This window comes from Bidens hawaiensis, unplaced genomic scaffold, assembly GCF_021521415.1.
Source record: "Bidens hawaiensis isolate Kalapana, Puna unplaced genomic scaffold, B.hawaiensis_p1.1 tig00026011_1, whole genome shotgun sequence".
NCBI classification, from domain to species: domain Eukaryota; kingdom Viridiplantae; phylum Streptophyta; class Magnoliopsida; order Asterales; family Asteraceae; genus Bidens; species Bidens hawaiensis.
Window position 1 is genome coordinate 228,953 of NW_027494189.1, and position 20,317 is coordinate 249,269.

At 35.8% G+C, this 20,317-nt stretch overlaps 3 protein-coding genes across 3 annotated transcripts; 2 read left to right on the plus strand and 1 right to left on the minus strand.

Annotated features, from left to right (window-relative positions):
* Positions 1-3,833: 3,833 nt before the first annotated feature.
* On the plus strand, positions 3,834-6,741 carry LOC143572803 (bZIP transcription factor 17-like). The gene is made up of 2 exons (XM_077057855.1): positions 3,834-5,535; positions 6,108-6,741. The coding sequence occupies exons 1-2, from the start codon at positions 3,849-3,851 to the stop codon at positions 6,575-6,577; spliced, it is 2,157 nt and encodes a 718-aa protein (XP_076913970.1). The 5' UTR covers positions 3,834-3,848; the 3' UTR covers positions 6,578-6,741.
* Positions 6,742-7,497: 756 nt separating this feature from the next.
* LOC143572792 (uncharacterized) lies at positions 7,498-11,093 on the minus strand. The gene is made up of 8 exons (XM_077057847.1): positions 10,963-11,093; positions 9,572-9,656; positions 9,197-9,265; positions 8,737-8,849; positions 8,512-8,623; positions 8,217-8,360; positions 7,921-8,095; positions 7,498-7,692 (listed from the first exon to the last, which is right to left on the minus strand). The coding sequence occupies exons 1-8, from the start codon at positions 11,012-11,014 to the stop codon at positions 7,567-7,569; spliced, it is 876 nt and encodes a 291-aa protein (XP_076913962.1). The 5' UTR covers positions 11,015-11,093; the 3' UTR covers positions 7,498-7,566.
* Positions 11,094-14,654: 3,561 nt separating this feature from the next.
* Positions 14,655-20,002, plus strand: LOC143572794 (phosphatidylinositol 4-phosphate 5-kinase 4-like). The gene is made up of 8 exons (XM_077057848.1): positions 14,655-16,015; positions 16,357-16,524; positions 17,284-17,449; positions 17,526-17,642; positions 17,982-18,175; positions 18,584-18,696; positions 18,768-18,816; positions 19,641-20,002. The coding sequence occupies exons 1-8, from the start codon at positions 14,934-14,936 to the stop codon at positions 19,912-19,914; spliced, it is 2,163 nt and encodes a 720-aa protein (XP_076913963.1). The 5' UTR covers positions 14,655-14,933; the 3' UTR covers positions 19,915-20,002.
* Positions 20,003-20,317: the final 315 nt, after the last annotated feature.

Here is a 20,317-nt window from a genome sequence, read left to right on the forward strand (position 1 = left end):
ACAAAAGATCTAGGGATGTTGCACCATGAACCAATCGCATTCCAAACGGCCATAGAAATGAAACACCCGGTTAACAAGTGCTCGAGCGATTCCTCATTACTCTCACATAAAGCGCAACTATGATCATCACAATGCAAATGACGTCTAGCTAAAGCCTGCTTGGTTGGAAGACTATCCAGAACGGCCCTCCACATAAAAATATTACATTTTTTCGGGACCCAATCGCTCCATTGGAAACTGAAACTCCCAGCATCCACAACGGACCGCACCATCCATCTTTTAATCGCCGAAACCTCGAACTCTTTGCAGCTACCAACCGCCCAAGACCATGAATCTTCACGGTCAACCATCACCACCCCTTGAAGGAGATCTTCCAACTCTTGCTTCTCGATCACCTCCTGTTGGGAGCAAGGAGCTCTAAGCCAATCCCACACAATGCGACGAGAAGATCCAGTGACCACCAACCGATCTGCTAACAAGACATTTTTCTGTTTTTCTACCGCATATAAGGACGGATACTTGTCCATAATCGGCGCCGAACCCAACCATAAATCCGTCCAAAACCGAACTTGGCGACCATTCCCAACTGTGGCCCGGATCACTCTATTAAAACCCACACCATCAACCTTAAATTTGTTCCAAAACATAACACAATTCTTCCAAACCCCGGGAACCCCATTATTAACCGGAGCAAGCCCCCAACAGCGCGAGGACCCGTGAATAGACAACACTACTCTTCTCCACATCGCGTGATGATCATTTAGAAATCTCCCAAGCCATTTAGTAATCAGCGCTTGATTATTAACCTCTAAACGAGCGATACCTAAACCCCCTTCTTTTATATGTTTGGTGACTACCTCCCAAGCCACCCATGACATCTTCCTCACTTCATCCGAACCACCCCATAAGAACCTTCTCATCAAAGCTTCTAAATCATTGGTAACCTTCTTTGGTGCCTTAAAAAGCGAAAAATAATAAGTGGGATGACTATCCAGCACCGATTTAATAAGGGTTAACCGACCGGCAATAGATAACGAATTAACTTTCTATTTAGATAGCCTCTTCTTGAACTTGGACACAACCGGTTCCCAATTAACCACCCTATTCATGTTAGCGCCAACCATAATCCCTAGATAAGAAAACGGGATTCTACCCGGCTTACAACCCATGAAACCAGCTTGGATATCGATCTCACCATCTTCTACACCTACTCCAAATAACACTGATTTATGGAGATTAATCTTTAGTCCCAAACACAAGTAAAATATGCGAAGAATACGTTTCAAGTTATCAAAATTAAAAGAAGACCACTCTCCCATAATCATAGCATCATCCGCATAAAAAAGATGGGATAAAGTAGGACCTTCATTAGGAAGAGTAATACCATGAAACGCACCTATATTACAGGCTTGTTTCAACATACCTGAAAAAGCCTCCATCAGAATAATAAAAAGAAAAGGCGATAGCGGGTCACCTTGACGAATGCCTTTATGACACCCAAATTCGAATGTAGGAGATCCATTAACAAGAACAGACGATCTGCTCGCCAACAAGATACCACTAATCCAATCGCACCAGACCGAAGGAAAACCCATCTGAGAAAGAACCGACAACAAGGACTCCCAATTCACATTATCAAAGGCTTTATCGAAGTCAATCTTGAACATAAAAATTCTTCTCTCCCTCTTCTTAGCCCAAGCAATAACCTCATTAGCCACCAAAGGGCCATCAAGAATATATCTCCCGGATAAGAAAGCCGACTGATGCTCTGAGACAATCTTATTCATAACCATTATGAAAGAGTTATATAGTGACTTCCAACAAACTCACAATTTACTACTAAAAGATGTTCAATTTTGTTATATTCCAAAATCATAGTCTTTACCTTAAATAACATGTCATTCTAAAAGAAGTAGTTCCAAACATAGTAGAACAAGGAAAAAGAGAGGCAGAGAACTTACGCATTCTATATTAACACGTTGACAATACCAAACTAGAAGTCTACAATAATAGCTTTTATTGTTTTTACTAACAAAATTAATTCAGTTTCTCCATATAAAATTTTCATTAATTTATTTCATAGGGTAAAAGATATTGCTCTCGTTCTTTTTTTTTTCTTTATATTATTATATAAATCTGGTTTTTCTATTTAAGAGTCGATTTATTCTTCAACATGCTCATCATGTAGTATGAAGCTAAAATTAAAACACGTTTTCACGGCCTAATCAATATAATTATGAATATCATTGCAGTTATTTTCTTATTTATAGTCAATTACACAAAAAATGTATTTGGAATTTTAATAATTAAATTTTTTTTCCATTGATTAATAATGATCTAAACTTATCTATTATGCTATTGTTACTGGCTTACTTTGAGGAATTTTAGATGAAAATAAAATTTGTTGTTCAGAAAAATATATTATGCTATTGTGACTGTCACTAAAAGTAAAAATAAAAATATATGATTGTCAATAATCAAATTAATAATACATATTATTATCGGACAATGAATCATGATATAAATTATTAAAATTCTAAATGTATTGATATTCTTTGACTCAAGACTTTTCTTACTAGATACAAATTCACTACCTTTAAAAGAAACATGTCCACATATATTAAAAAAAAACATATGCTTAAAATTCATTCACGTGTAAAACATCTAACAAAACTCTTGAGGCCAACCTCTTTTAAAATATTTTTTTTTTCATAACAATGATAGTCCACGATATGACTGATTTGTCACAAATTGGCTTGTGGCCAACCTGAGTTTTGAAACTTCCATAGAGTTTCCCCTGAAGGACATAAATTTTCGGGTCCTCCCCGTATCATAGGAGAAACCTTCTCCCCTGATGTCACTTAGTATCTGTTGCGCCGTCACAATAGTCAAAACCTGATGGCATAAAAACACATGCCAGATAAAACCCCCGTTTTGGCTCGGATCCGAATTAACGACTATCTAAAAAAAAGTAAAAAACCTAGTTCTTATCTTCATTGTTATAATCAACTCTGCTAGCCTTGAAGGTTCTTTATTTGTTTACAATATTTCTTTAACAATTATTCCTAGTTCATTCTTTATCTCAATCTCTATAATTAAACTAAAAACATCATATTTTCTCTCTCGTTTCAATTAAATAATATTTTTTATACTTTTACAATTACATTTTCTGTCTCTTTCACTCGCAACCACTTCAAAAATATTAAATAATGATATACTTGAACAATGCGTTTCTCCAAATTTGAACATGAACAATATCATTTTCTCCCTTCTTCTCTCACAATCATTTTACCCGCCTCTAAAAAATTGAAGAACCCCTCACATAATGTTTTTACCTTATTTTATTTTTTTAAGTTAAACTAGGGTCTAGAACACACAATCATTTAATTGAATGTAATTAATGTCATGTAACTTTACCACTAGACCAAACCGCATCTATTTACAATAAAATATTCTGTTACAAGAATATAATATTTTTAAAAAACGTTAGGACTTGGGTTTATGTATTATTATTATTATTTTATTGTTTTTATTGGGATTTAAGTGAGAGCATTCCACGCACTAACGTTATTATTATTGTAATAATAATAATATATGTGATTGATAAAGACGGATAAAATTATTAATTAATTAATAACGTTAGTGCGTGGAATGCTCTCACTTAAATCCCAATAAAAACAATAAAATAATAATAATAATAATAATACATAAACCCAAGTCCTAACGTTTTTTAAACGGAAGCTTTCATCAATACTTATTTCACACCTTCAAACAAACAACCAAACAAACACACATAAACCTCTAGACTCTTCCGACGACTATTAACCATTAACACCAAAACCCTAACAATGTCCACCGACGATCCGGCAGCCACCGCCGCCGTCGATCCGTTATCTCATCTTCTAATTCCACCTCTCACCTTCTCCGACGACTTCCAGTTTCTCGACGACGAAGGTTTCGATATCACTTTTGACGATTTTACCCTTCCGGAGGACACTCAACAGTTTCTCAATTCGTCTCTTAACGCCTCCGGTTTCCTCGATCTGTCATCCTCTGATCCTGAATTCAACGGTTTTGTTTCCGATCGTGAAATTGACGGTAATAATTATGGATCGGATATTTGTGGTTATTTGAATATTCCGTCACCGGATGATGATAATGAGGAGATGATGATGAGTAATAATAATATTAATAATAAGTCTGTTAAGTCCGTTAAGTCTTCCGTTAGGGTTTTAGATAACTCTTCACCGGAATCCAGGCATCCGTTATCGTCTCAAGGCTCGGCTGGATCGGAAGCTGATATGAGCTGTCCGTCACCGGAGTCTGGTAATTCGGTTGTTAATCAGAAGGTTAAATGCGAAATGATGAGTAATAATAATAATAGTATTATTAATAAGAATGATGATGATGATAATAGTAATAGAAATGATGATAAGAATAAGAATAATGTTGTATTGAAGAGGAAAAATGAGAATTATGATGTGAATTCGAATTCTAAGTACCGGAGATCGAACGAGACGTCTACACTGACGGATGACGAATCGAATCCGATAGACGAGAAGAAGAGAGCGAGGCTGATTCGAAACCGAGAGAGTGCGCAGCTGTCTCGGCAAAGGAAGAAGCATTATGTGGAGGAGTTAGAGGATAAAGTTAGGGCAATGCATGCCACAATTCAGGATTTGAATGCCAGGATTAGTTATTTCGCGGCCGAGAATGCGAATTTGAAGCAGCAGATGGTCACGGGTGGGGGTGTTGGTGTTGGTGGTGGAGGTGTGTGTTCGGGTCCGGTTATGTATCCACCGCACCCTGTGATGCCGGTTGGGTATCCGTGGATGCCGTGTCCGCCTTATGTGGTGAAATCGCAGGGGTCGCAAGTGCCGTTGGTTCCGATCCCGAGGTTAAAGCCTCAGCAACCGGCTTTGTCGCAGAAATCGAAGAAGACGGAAGTAAAGAAGCCTGTTGAAGGTGTAGCTAAATCGAAAACTAAAACTAAAAAGGTTGCGGGTATTAGTTTTATCGGATTGTTATTGTTTATCATGTTGTTTGGTGGATTGGTTCCGCTTATGAATGTGAAGTTAAGCGGAGTGGTAACGAATGGTGTTTATTTGGGAAATAAGTCTAGTGATTACAAGGTTTATAATCATGGGAGAGTGTTGATGAGTGATGAATATGATCATCTAAACAGAACGAAGTCAACGAACGGTAACGCGAGTGAGCCTCTTGTGGCGTCTCTGTATGTTCCGAGAAACGATAAGCTTGTGAAGATTGATGGGAATTTGATAATCCATTCGGTTCTTGCGAGTGAGAAAGCTATGGCGTCTAGAGAAGAACAAGATGAAAGGATAGATGATAAGGATGATGATGGTGTGACGGGTTCTTCGGATTTGGTTCCTGCTATTTCAATTCCGGCTGTAAACAGGAATGTGTATAGAACTTCAAGTGGTCATCAAAGGGCTTTGTCATCTGATAAGGAGAAGTCAAAGTCGAAGCACGCTGATGGTAAATTGCAGCAGTGGTTTCGCGAAGGCCTTGCTGGTAAATCTTGCTCTATTTTGTATCTTTATTATACTTTCGTGTCTTTGTTATCGCAATTTGAAATTAGGGTGTCAATCGTGTCGGGTTAGCGGGCAATAATAAAGTTGTAAACTTGTTAATGGTGTTGGTGGGTTATAAAAAATTGCTTAGGGTCATAAATGTGTTAAGTGAGTCAACCTGTTTAACTGAGCGGGTTAAACGGGTCAACCCGAATAGTAACACGGCCTGTTATTCTATTCATGTCAAAAACATCAACCCAACCTGCACACTTAAAATCGTGTAACCCAAATACGACGCGTTTAACTCGTTTATCTAAACATGCCAAACAGGTTGGCGAGTTGACGGGCAATAATAAGTTATACACGGTTAAATGTGTTAATCGCCTTGGTGGGTTCAGGGTTGTAGAAATGGGTTTAACGTGTCATAAATGTGTTAAGTTAATCAAGCTGTATAACTAAACGGGTTAAACAGGTCAATCTAAACACGAAACATTTAATTAAACGGGTTATTTGACCAAACACTCAAGTGTTTGACTATTTTATTAATCTTTTACAACATGATTTGTTACACAGGACCTATGTTAAGCTCAGGCATGTGCACAGAAGTATTTCAGTTTGATGTGTCCGCCGCCATCGTTCCCGCCACATCAGCAGTCAACATCACCGCCAGCGACAACCACCACAACTCAACTTATACCCCCACCATGAAAAACCGAAGAATCCTCCATGGTCTTCCAATCCCCCTCTCCGCCACTACCACCAACATCACAAAAGAAAAGGTGGCAGCAGCAGCAGAACCAGGCGGCCATGACTCAGACCACCACGAGCCCCACTACAAAAACAATTCCGCCTCGTCAATGGTGGTTTCCGTGTTGTTTGATCCACGTGAGGCAGGAGACGGTGCTGACGTGGAGGGTATGATGGGCGCTAAGGGGAAGTCGTTTTCGAGGATATTTGTGGTGGTTTTGTTAGACAGTGTCAAGTATGTGACTTACTCTTGCATGCTTCCTTTAAAAGGAGCTAGTCATTTGGTAACAGCTTGAAGTTTTGTAGATAGATAAGAGTCCAAGTCAAGAGTCATAATATGTGTTGTAGCTTTGAATCTAATGGTCATCTTTGTGGTCTAGAGATACTATAGTTGTGACCTAATGAAACTGAGGCTATCTAATTAACAAAAGTATTAATGTTATAGTTTCTTCATGTTTCATCTTGTTTTTTTGGGTTATTTTGTACTTTATGTTTGAGACATGTCCGTGTTTGTTTATTTAACTTTAACTGAACAAATTAAAGGAGCTGTTCATGAATATAAACGAGCACAATAACATAGGTAAATAAACATTAACGAGCATAATTAAGCTCACGCTATTTTAAAGTGAAAGTGGACATTATTTGTTGGTTTAAAAAGTTAATAAACTAGACTAAGTTGTAACATGTAATTGTTTATTTTCATAAAATTGGACTAAATAATAATGAACCTAAGAATTTAAATGAGTATATTAAAGAACATAAACAAACAAATTAAATGACCAAATTCGTAAATGAATGAGCGTTCACAAAGATAAATGTTCCACTTTTAACTAAATGAACAACTACTTTTGTTCATGTTTGTTTGTTTATATAAACGAACTTCCCGTTGAATAATTACATGCATTGCATAACTCATAAACTTAACTCGACACATGATTTAAGAGTCTGCACATCAAACTGCACATGGGGCGCCGATTGACAAATTGCTTATTAATCTTTCACTAGTTCTACTACTTAAGTAAACATGCTCAAAATCGACAACTTAATAAATAAACGGGTCAAAATTGCTTATGTTTAGCAACCTTAATTGACCTCACAAAATAGATTTCATCATTTTATGCCTGAATCTTGGAAACATTTTAAGCATGTTTTCTTACATTGAGATATAATACAACCAAACATTCTTTTTAAATAGGATTCAGAATGTCATCTTATTAACAAGAAACAAACAGGATCAAATATCCAAATGTATAAAAACAGAAAATACACGGAAAATAAATAAAAACTACTGGTTCAACTTGGCGACTGCTGACGCATAGCTTACACTGCTGTCTCTCGTGCTTTTGCACTGGCTCGATTGCTCGTATCGAATAAATTTTATTTTTATTTTTGTAGAGCAGTTCTTCGACATCTGTGCTCATTATCATAACAAACTTATTAGAACAAATAAAACAAATAAAGAAAAAAATAACTGAAAGGTGTTCGGATGTGCGTTCTAAAATGATTATGTAACTTTGAATCATTTAAACCATATAACTCGCTCAACATCCGCATGTAAGTCAAAAGTCTAAAATACCCTTTTCACGAAAGAATACATGAACTTTAAGCAAGGAGCACTTAAGTAAATAACATTACTTACATGGAGAAAAACACTGATGGGATGACGTCCGCAAATAGTATTATCAGTTTCCAGTAAATACTTTTTGAATTCATCTGGATCGCCGGTTTCTATAGTTTCCATTCCCTTTTTGTCCAATGCCTCGATCGATTTATAAATTGCTCCATGTTTTTTGTCATAATGCATATAGTTAAACCTATATATAATCATCATAATAATATTAATTAATTCTTCTAACATGAATCAACAAAAGGATAATATATACTTGGAAGATCTAATAAATGCAGTTATGCAGGTATTAAGAAATTAAATCATACCGAGAACCCCAATGACAAAAATCCGATGAAACCGAAAAGAAATTTGTTGGGTCGTCAATATATTTTGCCAACAGGCGACCATACATGGCTTCGTTTTCAGTACTTACAGCACCAACCATAATAGGAACAACTTTCACTGCATGCCTGTAAAAAAAGGTAAAGACGTAAAATTTTCAAGGCTAACCCAAAAGTGTACTTTTTTTCAAACCGTTTGACTTTGACCCATTTCCAATTCGTAAATATAATATTCAAACTTGGCACCTCTACATGTAATGATAAAAAAATTGGCACATACCCACGAAATACTTTAGCGAGATATGGTAAATGCATTTCCATGCTATGTTCAGCCTCATCGACATTAATATCCATCATGTCAAACTTCCCGGTAGCTTTTAGCTCTTCAATGACTAATTTTAATAAATAATAATACTTTGGTTAGATTATAACCTACAAGCCTATCTAATATACCAGTTATTAAACTCATCATAAAAGTGCACAAATATAAATGATGTGAAGGTACCTTCAAGATCGATAGGGAGATCGCCTATTGGTGTCTTGTAAATTGTTGCTTTTGAAAGAGCACATCTAGGGGTGTAATGATGATGAGATGGACCGAGAAGAAATATTCGAGAACTGAAAAGATATCAACGATTTCATAATATTAAAAAAATATAACACAACATACATGTGGTTAGGATCAAGACCATTTCAGAACTTCCAAATAATTTAAGAGCTCTTAAAAAAGTTTAAATATATAAACGGCTAATGTGAGAGTAGCAAGGTACTTCGAATGGTTGTCTATTTTGGTAACTATACTTTTTTGAAAACGGCTAATTTGGTAATTTGATCATCTAATGACCCGTTTCTTGTTTTTGTGGAAATTTTTTATGATAATTTAGCTTATCACTAAATTATCAAACTAGTTTATGTGTGTGTATAGTTGTATATAAATATACAATTTCTTAAAAAAACAGGCTTACATGTTAGTTGGATCAATGCTTCCGAATGCAAAGGCTGCTGCACGACCCGAATAAGAATAACCTGCATGTCTAGTGGAAGTATACCACCAAAATGATAACAAATAGATTAAGAAACTCGAAACTTTAATAGGACATAGGTAGAAAATTTGACTCGTTTATTCATGAATGGGGTCGATATAGGTTTATGTTTTTATCTTAAAAGCTGAAACATAATTAAAGATTCGACAAAAAGTGTTTCAAGCCAACCCAAACCAAACCAAACCGGTCTGACCATAGAAGAAAGTACTGTACACATTTTGACCGGTTACCTAACCCGGCCCATTTTCACCAAATATAAAAAGTATTGAGTAAGATTAAATGTGCGTGTTTGCTTACGGAGCGATTACACCCCGTACATCTGGAGACTTGGTCAAACCACATTCCCTAAGCCACCCATCAAGTTCTTCCTCCAACTTTTGAGCTAGTAAACAAAACAAAAAAAAACGATACATTTTGTTACAAATAAATACTTATACATGCATAATAATATAATAACGCTTTAGAACTAACTCATACAAGTCTATTAGCCATAGAATGATAGAAATAAAGTCTTCCCTCATATCTTTCAATAACGTGCAAATGTAGGCCGTGGTATCGCCAAAAACACGTAACAAGATATATACATTTGCGTGTGTGTGTGTGTGTGTACAGAGAGATAGAGAGAGTAGTGTACATATGTTTGTGCAAATAAGTATGTGACTAAAGAACAAACTAACACTAATATTAACATCAAACAACCATCTGATGTCACTCTCAAGTCTCAAGCTCATTAACAAAATCCCTTAAAAGAGAATTTGCAGGTAAAGCAAGATTCTTTAGTAGCATTGTAATACTGCTGCCCAAAAAACAATCCAAATTTTTCAATATTCAAAAATTTCTAGAATCTTTAGCGGTATTGTAATACTCCTGCTCAGAAACTATCTAAATTTTTCAAGATTCGAAGTTTTTCTTTAGTAACCTTTCTTCCTTAATGTTGGTGCTGGTATTAATTGATCCAAAGTTTCCAAGATTCTTTAGTGATCGTTTTCTTTTGCTAAACTTACAAACTAGTATCTGTCTGTTACCAGCATTAGTACTTCTGTTCTTTGTATTTTTATACTTTATATGCCCAAAAAAACATACAATTAGTATCACTTAGGGGGTGTTTGGGATTGCTTATTTTCACTAACTTATAACTTATAAACTTATTGAAAAGTAATAAGGTGTTTGGGATTGCTTATATTGTGAGAGGAAAAGTTCAATAAGTTACACTTTTGTAACTTATTAATTTAATGAAAAGTTATAAGGAGGCAAAATAAGGAATCCCAAACACCCCCTTACTAGAAAACCCCTAAAAAAATTTTCAAAAAATATAATTAAAAAAATAATAATTCAAAATGTAAATAATAAACAAAAAACCTAGAAAAACTAAAACTTTTCCGCTTTTATCCTTGTTAAAAAAAAATCCGATCTGACCCTAACCCGTTTTGACCAAACCAAAACAACCCTTTTTTAATTGACCCGTTCCAACCCTAATTCGTTTCGACCCATAACCCGTTCAACCCAACCCATTTGACACCCTTACCATGAATAATAATTAACAACACTGTTAACACAAATCAAGACTAATATAAACCATCTAACATTGCAATTGCTAATTAACTAGAAATAATACATAACAAAGCATACAAGTTTGTAAAAACTGGTAAAGCACCAATCTTGATGAGAAATAACTAATTGTAACTTACGATTGTTGGTGTACCATGAACCTGCGTGAGATGCTCGCCTGATCGTCTCCATCGAAACCAATTGTAAAATCACTAATAAAGTGCAACTGATCGACACACGTTGCTTGATTCCGGGTGTGAGGCTGACTTTGACTCAACCAATTATTATTTTATAGTTTTATGCAGCTTTTGACGTACAATTACAAATGACCGGATAACCCACACTTTACCAAACAAAAATTCATATCCGTTTGAGTTTGTTCGTATTCGTCCGTTAATATTGTAAACGAACATTAACAGACAATAATTGACAAACGTACACTAATATACACTAATGAACAAACAAACATGTGAAAATTAATTACATACATGAACACAATTGAGCAAATATAAACAAACATAAATGAACGCAAACGAAAAAAATATAAAACATTAAATAGATAATTCTTCCACAATTTCATCCCAAAGTGGACATACTAAACAAACATTCATGAACAGAAATGGACACATTGTTTGTTCATTTATTGAATGAACAAACAGAAACTAACTTTCAGCCAAACGGTCCACGAACAGTTCACTGAACAGTCGATTCATTTACACGCCTATGTGTAATCTAAAACTCTCAGTGCATTCATAACCAAACACAAATAAATATACCATTTAGATAAGATTCGTAAACTTCTTTATAACCTAAGTGATTTAATTAGTCATTGTTAAGGGACCAACAACTTATAGGTATGGGATATTTTTGTTAGGTGAGTATAAGTGTATAATAACTTACATTAACTTAGTGGCATAAAATGCATATATTAGGTCAATGTACGAAAATGTTGACATTAGAAATGTAATACACCAATCGTTACTAAAAATGTAAGAAAAATATCTCACTAGTTTGTTCGTTAACACCTTATACTAGATATATTAAATGAATCGAATTTAGAGTTACTCGAGTTAATCAGATTGGGTTGAAATTTAAAACGGAATTAGAATTAGATTCCAAAAAAACCTATTGGAAGCTGAAACTTGAATTCGAGTTGATTTAATTCGAATTAATTAAAAATAACCTATTGGAAGCTGAAACTTGAATTCGGGTTGATTTGATTCGAAGTAATTAAAAATAATAATAATATTCAATTTAAAAAAGCCCATATTTTAATATGCATATAAAATAAACATTATATGTATATTGTTTTTATTTAGCTATAATAATAATAATAATAATAATGTGCATTCTAGGAATACATGGGGGTGTAAACGGGCTGAGTCTCTCGTTTTGATTTTCGATGGCTCGAGTTTGGCTCGTTAATTGTTTTTTCAAGTTTAGGCAGCTTGCTTATTATTCGTTAATTTAAATTATAGAAAATTTTAAATTTTATTTATATATTTTGAGAAAAACTTCAAACGAGCCTAAGCTCGGGTCGAGCTCGTGTAGTACCTTAAACTCGACTGGGTAATGTAAAATAATACAAAGAAGTCTAAAAGTGGTAAAACTTAAAAACACACAAGGCTTGTTAAGGCTCGACGAGCCTAAATGAGCTTCCTATACAAGACTCGAGCCTGGCTCGATAACTAAATGAGATTTATTTGAGGCTTGGGTTCACCTGGAGCTCGAAAACTAGGCTTATTTTGAGTTTTTTTATCGATCCGAGCTCAAGTACTTCGCGAGCGGCTCGACTTTTTTTCAGATGTGACATTGAAACTAACACAAAACTCATAGGTTTGGGCTTATTCTAAACGGTCTCGGATCAGTTTCTCAACCCTGTTAACACTTTAGCTAACGGAGTCATGTTTGTATCAAACTGTTTAATCCATTTTATAATTTATTTGTTAAAAATGTTCTTATGTAAAAACTAAAATTATTTAGGTGTTTTCATGCCAATTAGCATATTGTAAAGTGTAAACACAATTGCTTTTAAAGATACAAACAACTGGTTTTTCTACTCGGCGCGTTGCGCCGAGGCAGCTGGCAAACCCTTGCGTTGAAACCTGAGTGTTGGTATAGCCGAGCTTTACGACGATGAGTCAACACAAATTCGGTCAGTACCGGCTGCGTTCGTTACAATAGAGACACAATTGGTAAAATTTAAGGATTAAAACTCTAAAAATTAATTCGTCGAATTAACATATAAAAACATTAATATATAAGAAAACAAAATATTTAAGACGATGTTTATATGGTTGGCAAACCCGGTCGGTGGTAAAACCCAAGCGTTGTTAGTCCTGGGCATTGAGACGATAACCAGACATGAATTCGACCGGTTATGATTATGTATCTTATGGTACCGGAACTAAAACACGAATTTCATGTTTCAAATTCTATTCACGTTACGTCCTTTAGTACTAACCCAGTTAAATTTTTTCGTTAAATATGGTCATGTGCAAAGTATATGAGGGTAAATTCGTCTTTTACTCTTCAAGGATTTTAGTGTGGATAACTTAAACTATATAAGGTCAAAATGAAAATATTTAATAACAAATTCTCTCTCTCTCTCTTCTCTAACTTGCAAATATTTCTCTCTCTGTACACATCACCATCACCATCACCATCACCATCACCAACCACCGTCACCATTTCCGGCCTCCATTCTTTGAAACTGGGAGTACTTGAAGAAAATAGGCATCAAAGAACAAAAACTCCCGTCAATCATCACAAAATGTTTAACAACCTTATCCACAAAACATGAAGTTGCATCTGCCATAACTAAGTTTCCACACATATTGACCGACGGTGGTTAAAAAGGGAGGCGGCCGGCGGTGGTTACATAGGGAGCCGGAGCCGGAGCCGGAGCCGGATGTGATTACATATGGTCACCGGCCATATATGTAACGCCAAAACAGAGATGGGTGGATTAGGGCTAAAGTTAGGGTTTTTGATTTTGTAAATATGATGAGTATTGTGGATTTAGGGTTTCTAATTTGTGGGATTTGCAGATGGATGCGGCCGGCAGTGGGTTGTGGGTGGAGGCGGCCGGCGGTGGGTTGTGGGTGGAGGCGACAGCGGATGTTGGGCGGCTGTTTTGGATAGATAGGGGGAGGGAGGGAGAGAGATAAGAGAGAGAAAGAGTATATATATATAGAGAGAGAGAGAAAGAAAGAAGATGGATGAAATATCATTAGTTTTTTTAATAAATGTAAAATTACTAAACTACCCTCATGTGTCTTGCACATGACTGGATTTAACGAGAAAATTTAACTGGGTCATGGTCAAAGGACGCAACGTGAAAGAGTTTTTAAGCATAAAAGGATGTTTTGTGTCATTAAGTTTGCTAAAGGACGATTACTGAAAAACCATGAAAACATAAATGACATGTTTTGCCATTTTGCCAAAAAAAAAATAAAACTTTAGGTGGACCGACGACCGATTTTTTTTTTTGGGGGGGGGTGGGGGTCGGTAGCGTTGTCGGTCATGGGCTTTAAATAAGGCCGCGAGTTTGCGCGAACTTGATTGGTTTCTTTCCGATTTGTTAGAGTACCGGAACTAAAACAAAAACTAAATTTTAAAGAATTATTTAGGTTCGACCTGCCAACACGACCCGTTTAGTAGCCCTAGTTTGGATTTCCAAAAATGATTTTTTTTGCTGTTTATCCCTCCACATGTCATGAAATAAGCAAAAAACTCAACATAATTTTACTAATCATAAAAAGTATGGTTATTTTGTTTTTTTTATCTTAGCTTCCTAATCTATTTCTATTTCCATTAGTAATAATAACCCAAATCTCCCAACATAAAAGGATCTCCTTTTATTTGTTTACCAAACATAGGAAAACCAAACCAGACACAGAATCACAAACACACAAAACAAAAAAAAACAAAACTTGTGACAAAAGACAACAAAAGAGACATCACAAATCTTGAATCTTGTTTAAAGGATTACAAGTCATGACCATTTAATCTTTATGTTCATCATCATATATCTATCTATGTTGATATCATGTTTTGTTTCATTGAATTCATGTCAATAACATTCATGATCAAGTTATAAAATTTGAACATGAAGGCATGGGAAGCAACGATTCGAAAAACACAAGCTGCCAAGAAACAAGCCAGCAACATATTCGGGTCAGCCCACGTGGCGCATGTAGACGATGAAGAAGCCGAACATGACGAGATTCTTGCGCCCGCCGGTGAGGTCTACCATGCAGAAAGATACCTATCGAACGGTGACTACTACACGGGCCACTGGTGCGACAATTTCCCACACGGGTTTGGTAAATATTGGTGGACCGACGGGTGCATATATGTCGGTGACTGGTTTAAAGGCAAGACCATGGGCCGGGGCACATTTAGTTGGCCCACGGGGGCCGCTTATGAAGGCGAGTTCAAAAGTGGTTATATGGATGGTGAGGGCACGTATACGGGCCCCACGGGTGACACGTATAGAGGTCAATGGGTTATGAATTTGAAACATGGGTATGGGGTTAAAGAATATACGAATGGTGACGTGTACGATGGTGATTGGTGTAGAGGGTTACAAGAAGGTAATGGTGAGTATAAGTGGAAAGATGGTAGTTGTTATGTTGGTGAGTGGGGGAATGGGGTAATGTTTGGGAAGGGTAAAATGGTCTTTTGTGATGGGAGTGTTTATGAGGGCGAATGGGATGAAGGGTTACCGAAAGGAAACGGGTCGTTTAAGTTTTCAGACGGGTGTGAATATACCGGCGTATGGAGTAAAGATTCTACCGAACAAGATCTTGCATTTTCGTCGTGTGGCGAATGTGGTGGCGTTAAACATGTCGCGCAACAAGTTTATGAGGTTTATCTTAAAGATAGTGTGATTTCACCTCAAGATAAAGTTCCCATTATGCCCTCGCAAAAGAAACTCGCAGTGTGGAGATCGTCGAAAGTAAGTGAACCGACGTCTGTTCGGCCTAGACGAATGTCGGTTGATGGGAGATTAGATGGGAATATTGATGATGAGTTTAGTAAAATGAAAATGTTGGATGATAATATTGATGATGCATCATTTGAAGAGAGTCCAATGAGGGTTCCACCAGTTGTCAAGAAACAAGGTGAAACAATATCAAAAGGGCATAAGAATTATGAACTTATGCTTAATTTGCAATTGGGTATCAGGTTATAACTCCAAGTTTCAATCTTTTTTAATTTGGACTCACTTACGCTTTTCGTCTTTTAGGTATACAACAAATTTCAGGTTTCTGTCCTTAAAGTAAGGAAACAACATAAACTGTCCTTTATGTTCAAATTTGTTTATACGTTTCGTGCTTTCCACTAAACGTCCGTTAGTGGAAATGATGAAATTTGTAAACAAATTTGCACACAGAAGACAATTATGTTATTTTCTTAGTTTAAGGACGAAACCTTAAACTTGCTATATACGGATATACCTAAAGAACGAAAAGTGTAATTTAATATTTTCTTCTTTGAAATTTGTAATAAAGTGTTGTTCTTTGTAGGCATTCGGTAGGAAGGCCGGGCCCGGTGCCATCTTTAGATTTAAAGCCTTCGGCTTTTAACCCGAAAGAAAAGGTTTGGACAAGATTCCCACCAGAGGGATCCAAATATACACCTCCACATCAATCTTGTGAATTTAGATGGAAAGATTACTGCCCCTTAGTTTTCAGGTAATACATTTTGACTAATGTTGACCCGTTATGTTTTATCTCAAACGGGTCAAACAAGTCTAACATGCTGAAAATCAACCAAGGATTGATATTATTATTATTAGTATATTAATATTGTATATATACATGTAATCAACACATTCATTAATTATATAAAATGAACAAAAATGTACTTTCTGATCAGTTTTCTTGTTAACGTGTTGACATGGATCTTAAACAGGTAAACGGGTCGAATGAATGAAGCATGTTGAAAGTCAGCTAAAGTCTGTTTTTATAAAATGTGACCTTCTAATTCGTATGATTTAGATAATTTTGCGATAATATTGTTTATATACACAAATCGACACATTCTTTGTTTATAATAAAATGGACAAAAATGTACATTTTGATTCGTTTTCTTGTTAACGGGTTGACTTGGATCTCAAACGGGTAATCTGTTATTGGGTCAAACGAATGATGGATCAAACATGTTGGAATTCACATAAAGTCTAGTTAATGAATATAAAGATTTAGAATATGTGTAATCAACATATTCTTTGTTTATACAAAAATGGACTAAAAATGTACATTCTGGCCCATTTTCTTATTAACGGGTCGACTTGGATTAAAAATGTACATTCTGACAGATTTAAATGTCAACTCTAGTTAACACTCTTTATTAAATTAGACATAAAGTGTTGCATGAAATTTATGACACATTTCAATTTTTATTTTATTTTGTAAAAACACATAATGGTTTGACAAACATGTAAAACACAGGACATTAAGGATGCTATTCAACGTTGATGCAGCCGATTATATGTTGTCGATATGTGGAAACGACGCCCTTCGTGAGCTATCATCTCCTGGTAAAAGCGGAAGCTTTTTTTACTTGACACACGACGATCGTTACATGATAAAAACGATTAAAAAGACCGAAGTCAAAGTGAGATTCAAATGCTAGTTATATTTCTAATCTTTAGTTAAACTTTGTTTCATATATTAATGGTTGATGATTTTAGGCTATACTAAGGATGTTGTCTGCATACTACAACCATTTTCGGTCTTTTGAGCATACGCTGCTCACAAAGTTTTACGGGCTGCATTGTGTGAAGCTTACGGGTGCTGCACAAAAGAAGGTTTGACCCGTTTACTTATGAGTGGGTTGAGTTGGGTTGTGTTTTATCTGGGTCAAATTGGTCAAATGAAAAGAGTTTAGCTGAAAGGGGAACGGGGGGTCGGTTTAAACAACTTATGAAACGAGCTGAGCATGTGCTCGACTCGAGCTTGAGCTTGGCTTGTGAGTAGTGTCTCAAGCTAGAGCTTGGCTTCTTTATTATTTATTAACTAAATTAGTTATAACTTATTCACAATGACGTAATATATATTATTTAGTTATTCATAAATATATATTATTACATAAATATATATTATTTTTAGCTATTTCTATTAATGCATCTTTTTAAAATTTATTTTAGGTACGATTTATTATAATGGGGAATCTTTTCTGCACGGATTACGCAATTCAAAGACGATTCGACTTAAAAGGGTCTTCACTCGGCCGACTCACGGATAAGCCCGAATCCGAAATTCAACCCACCACCATACTTAAAGATCTTGATCTTAAATTCATGTTTAGATTGGACAAAAAATGGATTGAAGAATTTAGAAGGTAAAATTTGAAAAATTATTATCATAATAATAAGTAATATGTTATCATGATAATAATATCTTTTTGTCTAATTTATAAGGTTACATAACATGACACGACACGACACGACACAAAAACAATCAGGTTTTGGGCTGATATATCATATATCTAGGTTGACATGTTTATTTAAACGGGTTGTGTTATGGATGTCCTGTTTAACCTGTTTAGTTAAACATGTCGACCCACTTAACCCGTTTACAACTTGCTGTTTACCCGCTAACACGTTTGACACGTGATACATAGGTAAAAAGAGTCGTGTTTGGGTTGATGTTTTGGACACAAATAAAAATATGGGTTGTGTCTAGGTTGAATAATTCAACCCGTCAACGCGACAGATAATTTTAATAATATTTTTTTAAAATTTTTCAGGCAAATCGACCGGGATTGTGATTTTCTTGAGCAGGAGAGAATCATGGATTACAGTCTCTTGGTTGGTCTTTATTTTAAAGACACAAATGTTGGTGAATTAGGCACTTCAATTGGTAAATAATTTGATTGCTTTGTATAAATATGAATTAAAGCCTCCATTATTTACTATCTTTTTTGTTTGCAGATGATGGTGGGGCAGATATTCCTCCAGATCATGCTTCAGACCCTGGAGGGTATTATTGCCATTCTTATAATCAACTATGGGCTGGTCAAATGGGTTGGGTAATGGGTTGAGGCCATGCGGGTTGAGTAATGGGTCAAGATGTGTTGAGGCCAAACGGGTTGGGTAATGGGTCAAAATGAGTTTAGGTAAAACGAGTCCAGGTCAAAATGAGTTTAGCTTAAACAGGTTCAGATCAAAATGAGTTGAGGCCTGACAAGTCCAGGTCAAAACGGGCTAGGGAATGGGTTAAAGTGAGTTTAGGCCAAACGGGTCCAGGTCAAAATGGGTTGAGGGTCAAAAGTCAAAACGGGTTGAGTAATTGTTCAAAATGGATTGAGGCCAAATGAGGTTAGGTCAAAACATGTTGAGGCAAAATGGGTCCATGTCAAAACAGGTTGAGTAATGGGTCAAAATGAGTTAAGGCCAATGATTCCGGGTCAAAATGGGTTTAGACCAAATGGGTCCAGGTCAAAACAGTCAAGTAACGGGTCAATGGGTATAGACCAAATGGTTGCATATCAAGATGGGTTTAGACCAAATGAGTTGACGCCACGGGTGCACAGTCAAAATAGATTGAAGCCAAACAGGTCTATGTTAAAATGGGTTGATGCCAGATGGGTCCAGTCAAAATGGGTCATATAATGGGTCAAATTGAGTTGCCGCTAAACGGGTCCGGGTCAGGTCAAAATGGGATAAGATCAAAAGGGTAAAACTATCAAAAAAAAATTATTCATTGTTTACAAATGGGTTAAAACCGCCACCTCTACATGTCACTAACTTTAATTGTATATGTTTTTATGTGAGATGTTATTTTTATACATGCTACAATTACAGGTCAAAACTGGGAATCAACATGCATGCGCGAGTCGAAAGGATGGAAAGAAAAATAGAAACGGAATTATTTGGGGAACCAACAAGCGTATGTTATGATGTTGTACTGTTTTTTGGCATCATAGACATACTTCAAGATTATGACATTACCAAAAAACTCGAGCACGCTTACAAATCATTCCAATACGACCCTACGTCAATATCTGCAGTCGATCCTCGACAATATTCTAGACGGTTTCGTGATTTCATACTCAAAGTATTCATAGAAGACGCTTAGAGAAAGAAAATTATGGTGGTTATATGTTAAAAGAATGTAATTATTTCGTTGTTATTGTTTCATAATTGTATCAATATGTTTGTTGATTGTTGTGGAGCCTTGGTTTGTATAAGGGTCCTGTTTTGTTTTGAAAGTGTATTGATGTTTCTTGATCATGATTGTATGATGTTTCTTGGTGGATGCATGTATTTTAGGTGTGTAAATTGTGTTGGGTTGGCTAGTTGAATTGTTCAACCTAAACACATACCTTTTAACTTAAACTGGTTAACAAGAACACAACTTGTTTATTAAACAATTTATATACCCACAACCTTTTGGTTAAAAGTCATACATCTTTGCCACTAAACCAAACTAGTAGTTGTGTAATTAAGTTTAAACATTATATGTACATATTGTTTTTCAT

What these genes read in the sequence shown, in the direction of transcription:
- LOC143572803 (XM_077057855.1), top strand. Translation starts at nt 3,849, where the DNA reads ATGTCCACCGACGATCCGGCAGCCACCGCCGCCGTCGATCCGTTATCT. An exon ending in GTTTCGCGAAGGCCTTGCTG is followed by an intron (nt 5,536 to 6,107) that starts GTAAATCTTGCT and finishes TTTGTTACACAG; the next exon opens with GACCTATGTTAAGCTCAGGC.
- LOC143572792 (XM_077057847.1), bottom strand. Translation starts at nt 11,014, where the DNA reads ATGGAGACGATCAGGCGAGCATCTCACGCAGGTTCATGGTACACCAAC. An exon ending in TTCATGGTACACCAACAATC is followed by an intron (nt 9,657 to 10,962) that starts GTAAGTTACAAT and finishes TTTGTTTACTAG; the next exon opens with CTCAAAAGTTGGAGGAAGAA. An exon ending in TTTTGTCATTGGGGTTCTCG is followed by an intron (nt 8,096 to 8,216) that starts GTATGATTTAAT and finishes GATTATATATAG; the next exon opens with GTTTAACTATATGCATTATG.
- LOC143572794 (XM_077057848.1), top strand. Translation starts at nt 14,934, where the DNA reads ATGAAGGCATGGGAAGCAACGATTCGAAAAACACAAGCTGCCAAGAAA. An exon ending in TTAAAAAGACCGAAGTCAAA is followed by an intron (nt 17,450 to 17,525) that starts GTGAGATTCAAA and finishes TGATGATTTTAG; the next exon opens with GCTATACTAAGGATGTTGTC. An exon ending in CGGGTGCTGCACAAAAGAAG is followed by an intron (nt 17,643 to 17,981) that starts GTTTGACCCGTT and finishes AATTTATTTTAG; the next exon opens with GTACGATTTATTATAATGGG.